The 15,746-nt window shown below is 41.1% G+C and overlaps 1 protein-coding gene across 7 annotated transcripts in view; it reads right to left on the reverse strand.

The window, feature by feature from the left end:
• Positions 1-15,746, reverse strand: part of BAG1 (BAG cochaperone 1) — a 56,529-nt gene that overhangs the window by 6,071 nt on the left and 34,712 nt on the right. For 5 of the 7 annotated variants that reach the window (XM_087916018.1, XM_087916017.1, XM_087916019.1 and 2 more), the window contains 2 exons: positions 12,539-12,652; positions 11,643-11,750 (listed from right to left, as the gene is read on the reverse strand). In XM_087916018.1, the coding sequence (XP_087772144.1) occupies positions 11,643-11,750; positions 12,539-12,652 (222 nt within the window). The remainder of the gene's footprint in view (positions 1-11,642; positions 11,751-12,538; positions 12,653-15,746) is intronic. The other 2 variants (XM_087916021.1, XM_087916022.1) reach the window with 1 other exon arrangement.

The following is a 15,746-nucleotide window of genomic DNA, read 5'->3' on the forward strand; positions in this document are numbered from 1 at the left end:
GTTCCTGGGCGAATTGCCAAGCTTAGTCTAAAGTAACTTTTTGTGAAGCACAAAATGTCAATTCTACCTTGTTTGCTATAAGTAACTTAAATGCATTTTTTTCAGCAACTAAATGTGAGAAACAAAGCTCTGGGCTAAAATGTATTTCTTTCCGATATAAGGTTCCTTTGTTTGCAGAAACACTGAGAAAAATCATGATATGAAATAATGTTTCTATAGCAATGACGATATTTGCAAGCTGTATGAACTATAAAAAGTTTGACAAAAAGTTTTTTGCACGCGCCTGTTTTTCTCTCTGCCTGCTCTGTTTAAGGTGGGAGACTAAAAGGTCGCCCTGTTTTTTGCTTTCTGATCAGAAATAAAAGCTGATTATCAGTTGCCTCATGTTCAGAGTTTCATTGGACTTATCAGATTCTGAACTGCACTCAAAAACCTTAACAGAATCATGCCATGATGCTGCATAATCAAGCAATATGTTCCAGCCCTTTGGAAGGCCTCAGAGCTTTTCAAAAGGTGAGGGTGTGTGTGTTTGGCCTGGTGAGGTGGAAATCAGGCCTAAAGCCTGGGGGCCTAGTAACAGTGGTGGGATTCAATTATTTTTTTTACTACCAGTTCTGTGAGCGTGGCTTATTGGGCGTGGCATGGGAAGGATATTGTAAAATCTCCAGTCAGAGACAGTATTCACTGGTTGTCTGAAATACTCAAAATTTCTACTACCGGTTCTCTAAAACTGGTCAGAACCTGCTGAATACCTCTGCCTAGTAGGAATGGAAAAAGTCTCTGGGGAGGGTAGAAGTGAAGCATGGGGCACCTTGGAAGGGAAGCTTTGGGAGGGCAAGGGCAAATGATTCTGGGCCTTTGTTAGGCGTCCAAGAGCCTTCCCTCTGAGGCACCCTGTGTTCCACTTACAACATGCATGTTTGTTAAATGATTCATTGAGGGCAGCTGGGATGGAAAAGTTGTTAATTGAGGTGGTCATTTAACAACTGTTGTGACGTGATATTGGGCAGGCTGTATTACAGTTATATCTTGAAGATTACCTGTACTGGAGCCAATGGTAATCCAAATCAGAGATTTTATGTTTTAAAAAATAGTAGAGTTGAATAGGTTGGTGATTCATATAAAAAAATGACTGAAAATGAATAATTTTATAAAAGTTTTGAAAGAGAACAAACATCTTCAGAATGGACTGACTCACTTAAAAGGCATTTATTGGATTACTAATTACATTTTCAAACAATCCTTGCAATGATGAGCAAGCCCAACTGCATTATCATTAATGGAAAGTATTATACTTTAATTTTATTGCTGTAGCTGGAATGTGGCTTGAAAATTAAGCTGCTTATTGTGTAGTCTTTGATTTTCATTCTAGTCAAAATCTAGTCCTATTTTTGTGAGACTTTTGAATCCCACAGTATACATAATATACATTTGTCATATGAAGTAGAAATATTTAAATCAAAAACAAAGATAATGATTTTTCTAGCTGTCCCTCCAATATGGTTCATAAGTGATTCAAAATTATGATGGCACTTTCTGAAGGAGTTACAACCCATACCTGAAATTATAGCCATTGCACTGCACCTGCATGTCACAATTTGGGTGCTTGGTATGATGCCTGCCATTACAGCCTTGAGGGTGCTGCAACTCCCACCTCAGCCACACACACCCATGGCCCACCACCAATGCAAACTTACCCAGAGGCCTTGGCCTATCTACTTTGACCAGCCCCACCAGATGACTCTAGCCTTCCCCCCACCCCACCATGTCCTGGTTTACTTTTTTGTGCAGCGGCTAAGAGGCATGCCAAACTACTGCCTGATACAATGAGTCATAGCAAACACAATGTTTCTGATGGGTAGAACCAGCTTCTCTAGTCTTCAGAAACATCACATTCATTAGCCTTCTAGTCAAAACACCACTTTCTAGCCTTCTGAATAATTGTGAGAAGAACACCAACCCTATCCCTTCAGAAAATTGTGTTTGCTAGGTTTCTGGTTAGATGGGAACTCCTACAGCAGGCCAGAGAAAGGAAGCTACAGTACATTTTATTCATATATGAGATGTACAAAGACTACAGTAAAAAGGAACATGTTTCTTTTAACTGTGAAGTTTTCAAGTAGTCATCTGTGCACCCACAACTACCTCCATCCCCTCTATATATGCCTTGAGATACATAAAAAGACAGAAGAAAAATCTAATAATAATAGCACCACTTCTTTAAAAAGCTGAAAAAAGTGGCCGCCTGCTTAGCTGCAGCAAGAACACTGCACAAACTGACAATTAACAACCACATGACAAAGTAAAACAATGGTATATACTTGTAAGAAATACCATCTACCTCCAAGAAAGAACTGGTGGGATTACAAAATAGACAAAGTTATAGAAAATGAAGAAAATAAAGTGGTTTGAAACTTTAGGATTCAAATAGACAAGCATTTGCCACATAACACTTAAGGCTTAACAATTATAAGAAGACAAAAAGGTCTGGATAGTAGATATGTCAGTACCTGGAGATAGCAGAATAGAACTAGAGAAGATAATAAAATATAAAGACCTGTAAATAGAAAGAATAACTGTAGAAAGCAAAAGTAGTAGAAGTAGTGATAGGTGCCTTGGGTGAATCCCAAAACAACTGGGGCATCACTTGAACATCATCAGCATTGACAAATTAACCATCAGTCAAATGCAAAAAAACTCCAAATAGCTTACATCCAGTGATAACAACAGCGTGACAAAGTAGCAACAGTGATGCATTGGAAGATCTGCAAGAAGTATAGTTTGCTTGCAGGCAAGAACTGGTGGGACCACAAAATAAAAATATAGAAAATGAAGAAGCTAAAGTTCTCTGAGACTTTAGAATTCAAACAGATAGCACCTGCCACAGAAAACCCCAGACTTAACAATTGTCCATAAGAAAGACAAAAAAGTCTGGAGTGTGGATTTGATAGTAGTTGGAGACAGCAGAAGAGAAGAGAAACAACTAGAGAAAATAACAAAATACAAAGATGCACAAATAGAAATAAAATGACTGTAGCAAACAAAAGCAAAGCTGGTGCCAATAGTCATAGGTGCTTTGGGTGCAATCCCAAAACAACTAGAGTACCACTTTAACACTATCAGCACTGACCAATTCACCACCAGTCAAATGCAAAAGATTCAGAATAGCTTACATCCAATGACAATACCTCATCATACATCCACATCTACCTATCTCAGGTCCTTGGAAAGAATTTGATAGCTGGCAAAAATGCCAAATCCAGTCTAAACATCTGGCTGAGTGTGTGACAAATCAAAACAATAATAACCAAAGTACCATTAAATAGTTTTTCTTATGATGCTGTAGTAATCTCAGGAAATTGAAGACTAAGGATGGAAAGCATGATCTTCCCAACTAAACTCAAATACATTTTACACACTGGTGAACATTCAAACCATCATGAGGGTCCGTGCAAGGTCCCATAAAAAAGCTGTGCAGGCGATTTGGCCAGAAAAAGCTTAATTGGGCAGGAACATAGTATCCTCTCTTTATGTGGAAAAAATTAAGGACGGCGATCACTGATCTTTGGCCCAAGGCAGCCACATATTCACCATATGCTTTTCCTGAGCCAGTGGTCTGAATGAACACCCCAAGGTATTTAAAGGTGGTTACCTACTCTATATTATGACCGTTTGGATATCATGAATAGAGTTTTAGCCTTTTTGCAAATTTGTAAATTATGTCCAGTTTATTGTAATTACAATGCTGGACGAGGGCTTGTAGGACTCTTTTAAGGCCTACTGGTGTCCTGGAGAGAATCACAGTGTCATCTGCATAGAACTGCAGTATGATGCTTCGATCATCTATTTTTTGAGGGGTGGTAATTTGGTTTATTTAACTATTTTACCATGTCTTTTATATAGAAGTTGAAAAGCAAGGGGGGCTGAGACCAGAAGTGACGTCGTGGCGACACTAGCAGCAAGGGAACGGAGCTCTCTGTCCCCTGCAGTGGCTTTTTCATGTTTGTGGGCTCTGAAGGAAGTCAAAGCCAACCTGGAGGGGTGGTGAAAGTTATTAATTGGAAGTAAAAAGTGTGAGATTAAGAATATAGATATTGACACAAAAATAACATATTGTAGTACTGAATAATCAAGATTATTAAACAAAATATATGTATTAATATCAAACTTTAAAAGACTGTCAACTAAGTTAAATGAGCAATATTGTCATATTTGTATCAAAATGTAAGACACTATGGAACCAGACTATTCACACAATATTTTTGTTGTTAAAAAGAATTATTGCAAAAAAGAAAGAAAAGCAAGGGGGGCAAAATGTACCCATTTAACCCCTTTTTGAGTTTCAATTGACTTCTGGAGGGACCTTTGCATATTACACCTCACCTTGAGGGATGTGTGGGTATGTAAGGCACATAACAGGTGAAGAAGCCTGTGCTCAATTGAAGCAGCTTCCAATTTCTCCCATAGCTTAGTCCTGGTTATCATTTGAAAAATACATCTATGCTGCCTCTCCTCTCTCTAAATTCCCAGCTTGCTCTTTAGCGATCAAGTTCCCATCTTGCAGGTGTTTGGCATAGAGTTGGCTGATTATATTTAGCAGACTTATTGGTCTGTAATTGGCAGGGTCATCTTTCCCTTTTTAAAAATTGGGACAAAATTGTCAAGCCCCAATTTTCTGGGACATGGCCAGTGAAGTTGATATAAGTAAATATTGTTGCCAGAACTGGTATCCCCCACTCCAAATCGTTCTTTAATAATTCAGCAGAAATGAAGTCAGCTCTTTCCCAGTCCTGAGTTGGCCAATGAGATGACCCTGCCCATTTCACCCCAGATTTTCCAACATGGCTGACCCACTACAGCTCTTTGTCCACAATTGGTCTTCCACTGGTGATATACTACCAGCAAAACTTTTCTGCTGCTTCTCCACAGTTGCCTGATCATAGTCAATGCATTGCAACTCAAATATTCACAGCCAGTCCCCTCGTAGATGATTAAATGTACCCCTGGCACTTCTAGCTTCTGGTGCACTTTTGGCACACTCCTGATGAGGAGACACAAAGGGAGCACTGGCAGGAGCGGGATTGGAAAGCAGTGGTGTTATAGTGGGTGATGAAGTGTCACACATTTGCCAGTTTTTTGGTAGCAAGGGGAAGGGGTGACAGAAATACTTTGCAGTAGCATTTTGGCTAAAACCGGGTGGGTGTGACAGAGAGGCTTTGCAAGCAGTGTTTGGATAGCATAAGGAGAGGATAACAGAAAGGTTTTTTCAGCAGTGGTATCCCCATATTTTGGGCATTAAATTTGCACACAACCTGGGGGGAATCCCATTAGTTTGGAGGCAGGAAGGGAAAGTCAAAATGAGTGTGCACGCAGGTGTCAGGAGCAATGGGTAGCCTCCCACATGCTACCATCACCTACCATCATCATCGGCCCCCATGCAGCTCCATTATGGCTACAATCTCATGCTTCTGAACATGTCTTCCCCTTGTGTCGCTTTCCCCTGACCCAATACATCGCTTCATTCAAAAACTATCCCTCCTTTTATTTTCCACACCCAAAACATCTCTTGCAATTGTTTTTCCTTGCATTTGAAGTTTTTTGAACTGGGAGGGTGGAGGGAATCTTGATGGCTGCCTTGAAAAAGGGGATGAAGAGTAGAGATGTTGGCTTACCATCCCAGCAATTTTTTTCCTCTTTGAGCCAAAGGAGCCAACCCAACAAAACTTTCCAAGATAACTAAGCATGCAAAACTAAACACCTTATTATATAAAGACATAGCGAAGGTGCCAAATGATAGAGATCTACAGAACTTGGGAAGACCTGCCAAGAATTTCCACAATCTTTTGATACTGCATGGGTGGAAGAAAAAAAAGAAAGGTTGTTTCCCCCAAAATAAGAGCTATCCCAAAAATAAGCCCTAGCATGTTTTTACATTTGTGCCTAATATAACCTCTACTCCCAAAATAAGCTCTATTTAAGAGCTTGTCCAGCCACCCTAGTTGTTTGTGGTGCACCCCCCCCCCCGAGAGGGTGGTGGAGCTGCCCCATATACCCCGCACTGGCTTACTTCAGGGCTCCCTGACACCTGTCTTGTGGCGGCAGCACTAGCAGCCATGTGCATCAGGACCCTGCATGGCCTCTGGTCCACTTCTGCTTGCTCACAGCTGCAACGGAGCACAAGGCTGAGTGGTATGGTGCAGCCACAAGGTGAGGCAGGTGTCAGGGCACCCCCCTGCCTTGCAGTAGTGGCACTGGCATGCCAAACGGCCTCCTGCCATCCTATGGGCAAGCAGAAAAAGAGGGCCTCCATGTATGGTTGGGGAAGACACCCCTGAAAAATAAGCCCTAGTGCTTATTTTGGGGCCCAAAAGAAAATAAGACCTGGTCTTATTTTCAGGGAAACACAGTTAAGTGCATTTGAGAAGTGGGCATAGGACATGACAAAAAAGAGTAGCGTGCCTTGGTACTAAATCAAGAGAAAATTAAAAGTGGGGAGGGGAAGGTCAGTAGGAAGGTAGCCCCACCTCCAAAACTGGGGGAGAGTTCTTGTCCCAATTGCTTGGCTACCAGAATCCAATAGATTGACATCACAGCTACTGAACTTTAACAAAAAGCCAGAAAGGAAAAAAAAGGGAAGTTGGGTGTCATTTAAAGTAAGCAAGCAGCAACCTGAAACCTACCCTTCCAGTGAGAGACACACACACCAACACACACACCCTTCCATGGGCAATCCCAAAGTTCATCCCAGCCAACCAACAAATGAAACATTTAATTAATTAAACGTTTAATTTAAGTTCATCAAAGGGGTGTGCATGTTGATGTGAGTGTCTCGCTGGAAAAGTACGTAAAAGATCCAAGTAACAAGAATAGTACATTTCAGCCACTCTCTTCATCTCCCACCCTGCATTACCCAAATGCTGCTGGCAAATCTTTTCTTCTCCACTATCCAAGCACTGCTGGCAAAACCTCTGTCAACCCTCTCCCCATGCTATCATACCACTGCTGGAATAGCATCTCTCGGTTACCTTCTGATCGCCATCCAAATGGTGCTGGTGAAAGTGACACTGCAGCCCCACCAGTCCCCGCTATACTAGCACTGCTCCTGACAACATCCCATATCTCTTACTGTTAGGTATGTGCCAAAAGTGTGCCAGAAGCTAGATGCTCCAGAGGCACATTTAATCATCTACAGGGGGAATTGGTTGTGAAGACTTGGGTTGCAATGCATTGGCCACGATTAGGCAAACTTGGAAAAGCAACTGAGAAGTTGTGGTGGTAGTATAAAAAAAGAGTTGTGGTAGCGTCAGCCATGCTGGGAAATCCAAGGTGAAATTGGCAGGGTCCATTGGCAGTCCACTGGCAGGGTCCTTTATTTGTGCCCATCTCGCAATTTGATGGGACACTGAGTATCTTATAGTAAGATAAAATACACAAATGTCCAAACAATTATAAATAAGAACAGAGATTAAAATTAGAAAAATTAAAACAACCTAAAAACATAAGCTTGAAGGTGAGGGGGTAGGGACCCTCTTTGTTAATGCACCAACTACCTCCAGCCAACAGCTTCTCCCTCATAACCCATGCCAGCCAACATAGTCTGGTTTTTTCTGAAGGCTAAAAGAGTGGACACCAACTAAGAAGTTCCAAAGGGCAAAAGTCATGTGAAAAAATGTTCTTCTCCTGGATCATATCAGCCAAAATTCCTTGGCTGATGGGATCTGCAGTAGGCCTTTTCCACTAGCATGAGTTGAGCGGGCAGATCCCATGGCAGAAAGACAGTTCCATAGGAATCCGGGAGCCATGCCATAAAGGACTTTAAAGATAGTAATCAATACCTTGAATTGCATCTGCAAGCACATTGGCAGCCAATGCAGCTCACAAAATAGTTACACAAGCCATTCAAAACTGCCTCTGCTCTGCTTTTTGACCAGTCATACCTTCCAAATACACTTCAAGACAGTGGTGGGATTCAATTTTTTTTACTACTCGTTCTGTGGGCATGGCTTGGTGGGCGTGGCAAGGGAAGGATACTGTAAAATCTTCAGTCAGAGATGGTATTTGCCAGTTCTCTGAACTACTCAGCATTTCCGCTACCGGTTCTCCAGAACTGGTCAGAACCTGCTGAATACCACCTCTGCTTCAAGAATGGCCCGAGTACAGCACGTTGCAATAATCCAAGCAGGAAAGGATCAAGGTGTAAGTGACTGAGTGCAGGATCTCAACATCCAGAAAAATATATAATCGGTGCAAAACACAAAGATGTGCAAAGGCTCTCTTAGCTATCATTGCCTCTGTCATGGGGTCTACAGTCTTAAACACTCAAAGAACCATTTGGACCTGTTTCCCACAGAAAACAACGGAAGCCACAAAACTTGGGTGGGTGTGGCCAACTCAATATCACTCTCACCCAATCACATGACCTCCCCCAGCCATGCCTATTCAGGTTTCATGGCTGTTTTCTGTGGGAAATGAGTCTCTCTCTCTCTCTCTCTCTCTCTGTCCCTCCCTCCCATTTCTGTTTTTCTCTTTTTCCTCTCCCTTCCTTCCTTCCTTCCTTCCTTCCTTCCTTCCTTCCTTCCTTCCTTCCTTCCTTCCTTCCTTCCTTCCTCTTTGTTTCTCTCCTTCCTTTCCTTTCCTTTCCTTTCCCTTTTACTTTCTTTCTCATTTAATACAATAGTAAATCCAAAATAAATTTATTAATTGTGGGAAACTGCTTCTCTGTAATCTTTTCATAGTGAACTCTTAAGTTGATAGAAATTGGCAAAATTGTACTAACAGCAATAGCACATATATTTTGATTTCTTCTGAGTTTGACAATATAATACATTATCCAAAATTATAAATAATCTTATTTTCAGATGCATTTTTGCCATCTCTGTTATTTCCTCAAAAATAAAAATCAGGCTTGCTTCCAATTTGTGCATTCTGGCAAACTGCAGTTTTCTTGGCAAGACATCAAGCTTGCCATTGCTTTCGCCATAGGTCTGAAAGAGTTCTTTCCTTCTTTTTCTTTCTTTCTCTTCCTTCCTTCCTTCCTTCCTTCCTTCCTTCCTTCCTTCCTTCCTTCCTTCCTTCCTTCCTTCCTTCCTCTCTCCCTTTTCTCTCTCATTTATTTCCCTATCTTTTCCCTCACTCTCATTCTCTCCCTCCATCATTTTCTCACTTCTCTCTCTCTCTTTCTCCCCTTTTCTCCTTCTCATCTCTTTCTTGTACATACGCTCTTGGACCGCAGGTTGCTAACATCCGGTCTAGGAGCAATGCACTGGGCCTAATCTGGGGTAGTGCCATCCCATCCAAACTAAAGACAATAAACATATGGATCCTGAGGCTCCACATGTCTACAACCACCAGGGCTTGGTTGAAATCTGTTGTCTCCCAAACAGGCCCCCATAGCCATTATGTACTGGAAAGGGCAGCTACAGCATCCCTGGATCACCAGGGGTGAAGATGTAAAGCTGAGTATCATCAGCATATTGATGGTATCTCATCCCATAGTGTTGGGTGATCTCACCCAGCAGTTACACAGAGATGCTAAAAAGGAGTGGGGAGAATACCATGTCCTGAAGAACCCAACGAAGAAGTAGCCTATTAACACAGATTGTAACCAGTTACGGAAAAAGAAACTAAACACTGCATTGCCCAGTCCCAAATCTGGCAGCTGGTCCAAAAGGATACCATGATTGATATCAAAAGCTACAGAGAGGTCAAGGAGAGCCAAGTATGGATGGACTACCTCTACTCTACTGTCATCAGAGATCATCAACCAGTGTGACAATGTTGTTTTGTCATATGAGCGGGCCTGAAACCTGAGTGAAATGAAGCTAGGTAATCCGTGTCATCCAAGACCCTCTGGATCTGCAATGCAACCACTTTATCCATAACTTTCTCTAGAAAGGGAAGGTGGAAAACTGGGTGACAATTGTCCAGTACAGTGGACTCAAATGATGGTTTCTTAAGGCAGGGGCAGACCATGGATTACTAAAAGGATGTCAGGAATTCCCCCTCCTGTAGTGATGCTTTAATCATTGCTTGTACCCATTCAGAAGTCACTGTTCTGGAAGTTTTCAGTAATTAGGAGAGACAGAGATCAAATAAGCAAGCAGTTGCACTGACAGTCCCAAAGATCCTATCTACTTCCTCAAACTGCTCCCACCGAATAGGGTAAATCCATTCCCTGGGCATTTTAAATGGAATTGCACCACACTTGGCTTCAATCAAGAGTAAATTTGAGTTATTCCATCCATCAAGTGTTGCACAAACTCTTCTGTGAGGCCCTGAAGATGATCTTCTGAGATCTTTCCCCAAGAAGGGATGAAATGCCCTGAACAGGGCCTTTGGACGACACCCTGTGACTGCAATGTGCAGAGAAATACTGACATTTCACTCTTACTGTGCAGGGTATGCCTTAATCACTGCTTTAATATGTGATTGGTTGAATTCATTCTTTGTTTTCCAACAATAGTGCTCTTGTTGTTGACTCTTTTCAGTTCCCCTGTGAACCATGGGGAGTGTTAGGGCTGATGGGTCAAGAGAATAAATGCAATTCTGTTCAGGGCTTCAGGCATTCTCAGATTCCAGGTTGCAGCCAAAGCTTCCACGGGAACATTCCTCAGTGTCTCCGGGATTTCCCTCAGCTTTCTTTGGAACCCAAGCAAGTTCTTCAGTCACTGCGATAGATCACATGAATAAGTCTAGTGCTCCCCACAGTGGAGGGAACAGTATAAGAGAATCTCAAGATCATCAGGGCATGGTCTGATCATGACAAAGGGGATATTGACAGGTCCCCCACCAGGTCACCTTGCCATGATCCAACATGAAGATTATATCTGGAGTGTGATCAGGCCATGGATGTCTTGGGATAGATCCATGGTGATCGTGGTGGCTATGAATTCCTGAGAGACAGAGTTTGGCAACAGAGAGGGAGAAGCAAAGTTTAGGTAAGAAACAAGGCCGTTATAGAAAAGATGTTTGAGTCTAGGGAAAGGGAAAAAAGAAACTCAACTCTAGTTACATTTGTAGGTAGGAGAATTATTTTGGTTAGTTTTCAAAATTCTGAAAAATGATACTACCAGCAATAAATATATTTCCAGAAATCCAAGGAAATCTTCTTTCCTTAACTTTCCAGCCTCTGAGAGCTTGACAGTCTGCATTAAAAATGGCTAACATTAAACTTAACTAATAAAATGCTGTTTTCTCAAAAGGGAGGTTTTACTACTAATGATTTAAAAGATTAAGTTTTGGTTACTAGACACTTATAAATCATGGCTTATCTTCCAAAATCATGTCCATAAACACCAAAAATTCAATTGAAAATAAAATAAATCAAATAGCCAAAATCTCATGAGAAATTGACATTCCATAAACCTTTATAAAAACTTGATATAAATTTCAGCAAATCTTTTGGATTTAAAAATATTTTTAGCAATTGAGATTTTGTTGGGGTAGGGGAACTACTTAGACCACTGAAAGTTGTTAACCTCTGTGACAAGGCGTTATATCACTATAGTGATGATTATAGATTAATTTATTTATGTTGACTATTATGATTAATCATGTTTTATAACTCTGAGCTCAACATCATTTAAAATTAAGAACTGAGATTTCTTTCAGTTAACCACAAAATGTTATCATTATTTACTTACAATAGCATCTATTTGTTCCAGAATTTTCATAAACTGCTCAGCAGTTCCCTTTATCCGCTTATCCAACTGACTAAGAGCTTCAGTTTGATTATTCTTTGCAAGAAAATCCTATATGAAAAATACACTGTTTACATTATGCTTATTCATAACTTAATTGGAATAGGCATTTTATTATAACAGCTGTAAGAGCTATGTTCCTATAATATCCATAGTTCTGTAAATAATTCCATGTATACAAAAGGCAATATGTGTCCAACTTTCTATGCAGACAAGTACAGACATGTGAATATAAATGAAATTTACTAATGTACATCAGTAAGGCTGGATCACCATTCACTTTCATTTGTTCATCAACATCACATACTCAAACTTCCTTTATATGCAGGCTTCTATTCTCTCATATTGTCTTCTCTCCTTATTGCTGTACAAGCTGGCTGTTTTCTATCTCAACTCTAAATCTATGGAGCCTTTTCCCAACATCATATGTACAGATCACACATGCTCTTACACATCCGCAACATTAATTAGGAGGGTTACTTTCACATCTAGGCTCTATTATAATGTTAACAACACTCACAATCAAAGTCATACTACTCTTCCCTCACTGAGAGTGCCTTCCAAAATCTCAATTAGAATAAATCTATCACAATTCTAGAGTAAAAATATGCATGATCTGTGTTACATCTACACACACCTCAGAGTCATACCTCCAGAGCTTATATATTATACAGCAATCATTCCAAAGAAAATTCAATTTCATATTCATATAAAGATATCTTTGATCACACATTTTGCTGGATTTTCTAAACTGGATTTTCTAAAGATTATCTAAACTGACAAATTTATACCTGACTTTTACAAATATATATTAACTATTGAAATGTAAAGTAACTTACTTTCTGAATCTCTCTAAGATCTTTATTTACTTCATCTATTTTTTTAGCAAGCTGTTCCACTGATTTCTCCAAAACTTTTAATTTCTTTAATTCAGTCTCCTCCTCAGGACTGTTCTGTTAAGAGAAGAGAACATTACTATCATGAAGTACCTGGTTTGCTGGGGTGGATGCATTCAAATAAAAGGCAAAAATATTATAATTACAGAACAATACTGTATTTAAGGGACCAATTGAATGTCAGCCATAAATCACAACAAAATAGTAAAACATACGACGAGCAGGAAGTTATATGGCATAACTATACCCTATTCCATTTGGCCTTAAGCTGATGCCTAATGTTACAGTCTGAGTATAACTGCTCTGCAATCTATGGAAAAAGTTAGGTGCTAAACCAGCCTTCTGCCTTCAAATTGCTACATATTTACTTGTAGCTAGGTTATAGATAACAATCTCCAACTGTCAAAATCTAAAGTTTTTAGTACAACCTCTGCTTGATTACTGATGCTATAATAAGTTAAATTATATTTATGCCTAAGAAAGACGGGACAATTTTTTTCATGATATCTTCCAAATCCTGCTTCTAAGAAGCACGAATGCAATTATATTGTCAATAACGATGGATAGAGAAATCCACCCAAATTGCAACCCCCCACCAGAGAAGTCAGCAAGGAAAGCTTTAGGCTGACGTCCCTGGCAAAATCTCCTGAGCCAACTCCTGCACAACTGACTGGCACCATCAAATGCTACTGCTGTGGCAAAACGTGTCATTGGGCTTCTGAGTGACTAGCTCTTTCACCGATCCCTCAACCGCAACCATCAACTGCTACGAGGGGCAGGAGAACACTGAGGAAAACCCCAGACATGAGCAGATCTGCCCAGCAAGCCATAGAGATTCCCCTCCCCACAGAAGACAGTGAGGAACCTTCAGCTAAACAAATTCCTCCTGGAGATACTAACGGAAAGGATGACCCAATGGTGTTAAAGTACAGTTAAAGTAAAGCTGACAGTGCCAGAGACTGGGGAGCAAGGGAAATTAGAAGCAGTGATCGATACAGGCCATACTAGGTGCCTAATTGGACTTATTATTGTTGAACAATTAGAGATAAAGACGAGGGCCCTAATCCCAATTAGATTCAAGCAAGTGGATGGAACATTGATTGGTGGAACTCAGGCCACCCAAGTTACAGAGTTCATCAGATTAGAAGTGGGCAGGCACTGAGAGTTCATACTGTTTGTGATTGCTCTCAAAATGACAGAATCTGGGAGCTTGCTTGGCTGGATAAATGGGCACTCACCATCAAGTGGGAAGATGGGTACCAGAAAATCATCATTGGGGTTAACCCAGTGCCACAAGTCCCTCCAAAAAGGGAATTACCATTTAGTCCAGTCCCACCGACAGAAGCGGCGGTCACGCCCAGAAGCCGCAGCCACCACCTTACTTTCACTCCCAGGTGAACCGCCGGTCCCCAAAGAATACAGAGATCTAGGCGATATGTTTACAAAGGAGGAATGCAATGTCCTCCCCTCTCATCAGCCAACAGACTGTGCCATTGAAATAGAACCTGGTGCCAAACTGCCAAAGCCAAACATGTACTCTATGATGCCCGCAGAAATGGTTGAATTGAGAAAATACATTGACACCAATTTGTCCAGAGAATTTATAGAGACAGCAAAATTTAAAGCAGCTGCCCCTGTACTTTTTAAAGAAAAAAAAAGATGAGGGGCTGAGTTTATGCATGGATTTTAGGGGGATCAATGGGATGTACATACAAAACACATACTCCCTACCCCTTATGAAGAACTTGCTAAACCAAGGGTTGCCAACCTTTTGGACCTCAGGGACCACCAAACTCATAATTTTAAATCCCACAGACCTGGGAAAATCCCAAAAAAGGTCTGCAGGAAAATTCCTCACCCCGTTTTCCTACCAATCGATCATTCTTTATTTGGGATTGCTGGATAACGTCTCCAGCCCCGTTCTCAGAGGGAGGGAAAGAGATAGAGACTTTTGGCTTTGTGCAAAGAAAGCAGCAGAAGCAGCAGAAGTTTTTCTTTCTCTCCCCCAAACTCTGCCAGAAATGAGTCTTTGTGAGACTTATTGCGCCAGCGAAGCCTCTTGGAGCAAGATGCCTTGCAGGGTCCCAAAGACTCATTTCTGCTGGAGTTTGAGGGAGAAAGAAAGACTTTTGCTGATTTTCTTGCATGCAGCCAAAAGCAGAAGAAGCAGAAAGTAGCCCGGTGGCCAGGTGAGGCACATGGGGTGAGTGGGGCAAGTTCCCCCCCTCCGCCCTTTCCCCCCCTCCCTTCACTACCTCATGTTGTTTGCAATGCAAATGACGCAAGCCTTGTGTTCCCACGAGCCATGTGGGCGGCACAGCCTTGTTTTCCTGTGCAGCCTGGGTTAATTGCTTTGGGGGTGACATTTCTCTGCGGACCACCAAAATCTTCTTGCAGACCACCAGTGGTCCCTGGCTCACTGGTTGGCAACCACTGATTTGGACTGTTATTGATTTGTTCTCTAAACAATCCCACTTCACTGCTTGTAATGGACTGCTGTCTGCCAAAAAACTGGCAAAATTGTTCGTAAAACATATTTATCGCCTTCATGGAGTACCGCTGTGGATAATATCAGACCAAGGCATTCAATTTACTGCTAAATTATTGAAAGACTTCCTGAGATCCATTGGATCATTCCAAGGGCTTAGCTCAGCTTTTCATCCAGCTACAAACAAATCTGTGGAACATTTGAATGTTGTGGAGGAGCAATATATTAGATGTTAGGTAAATTATCAGCAAGAAAATTGGATGGATTTATTGCCATTTGTTGAAGTAGCTTACAATAATGCAGTACACAGTACTACTGGATTAACCTCTTTCCAAATTACCACTGGCATGGACTTCATTCCTGTTTCTGAATTACCTAGGGAACTACCAACATCCATGTCACTAACAGAGTGGATGGATTCACTAAAAAAAGGCTGGAAAAATACAAAGAAAGCCCTAATGGAGGCTGTTGAAAAAATAAAACCCAGGCAGACAGGCATAGATCTCTTTAACTGCCTTTTAAAGTAGGAGATCAAGTCCATGAAATTTCTTAGATCAAGATTACCTAGTAAAAAAATTAGGACCCAAATTTCTTATCCTTTCCCTATAGTGAAAGTAATTAATCCAGTTACCATCCAGCTTAGCTTTCCTCTCATATTGGGCA

This window comes from Pseudonaja textilis, chromosome Z (assembly GCF_049901715.1).
Source record: "Pseudonaja textilis isolate UNSWEBS1 chromosome Z, rPseTex1.2, whole genome shotgun sequence".
In the NCBI taxonomy this organism is placed as follows: Eukaryota; Metazoa; Chordata; class Lepidosauria; order Squamata; family Elapidae; genus Pseudonaja; species Pseudonaja textilis.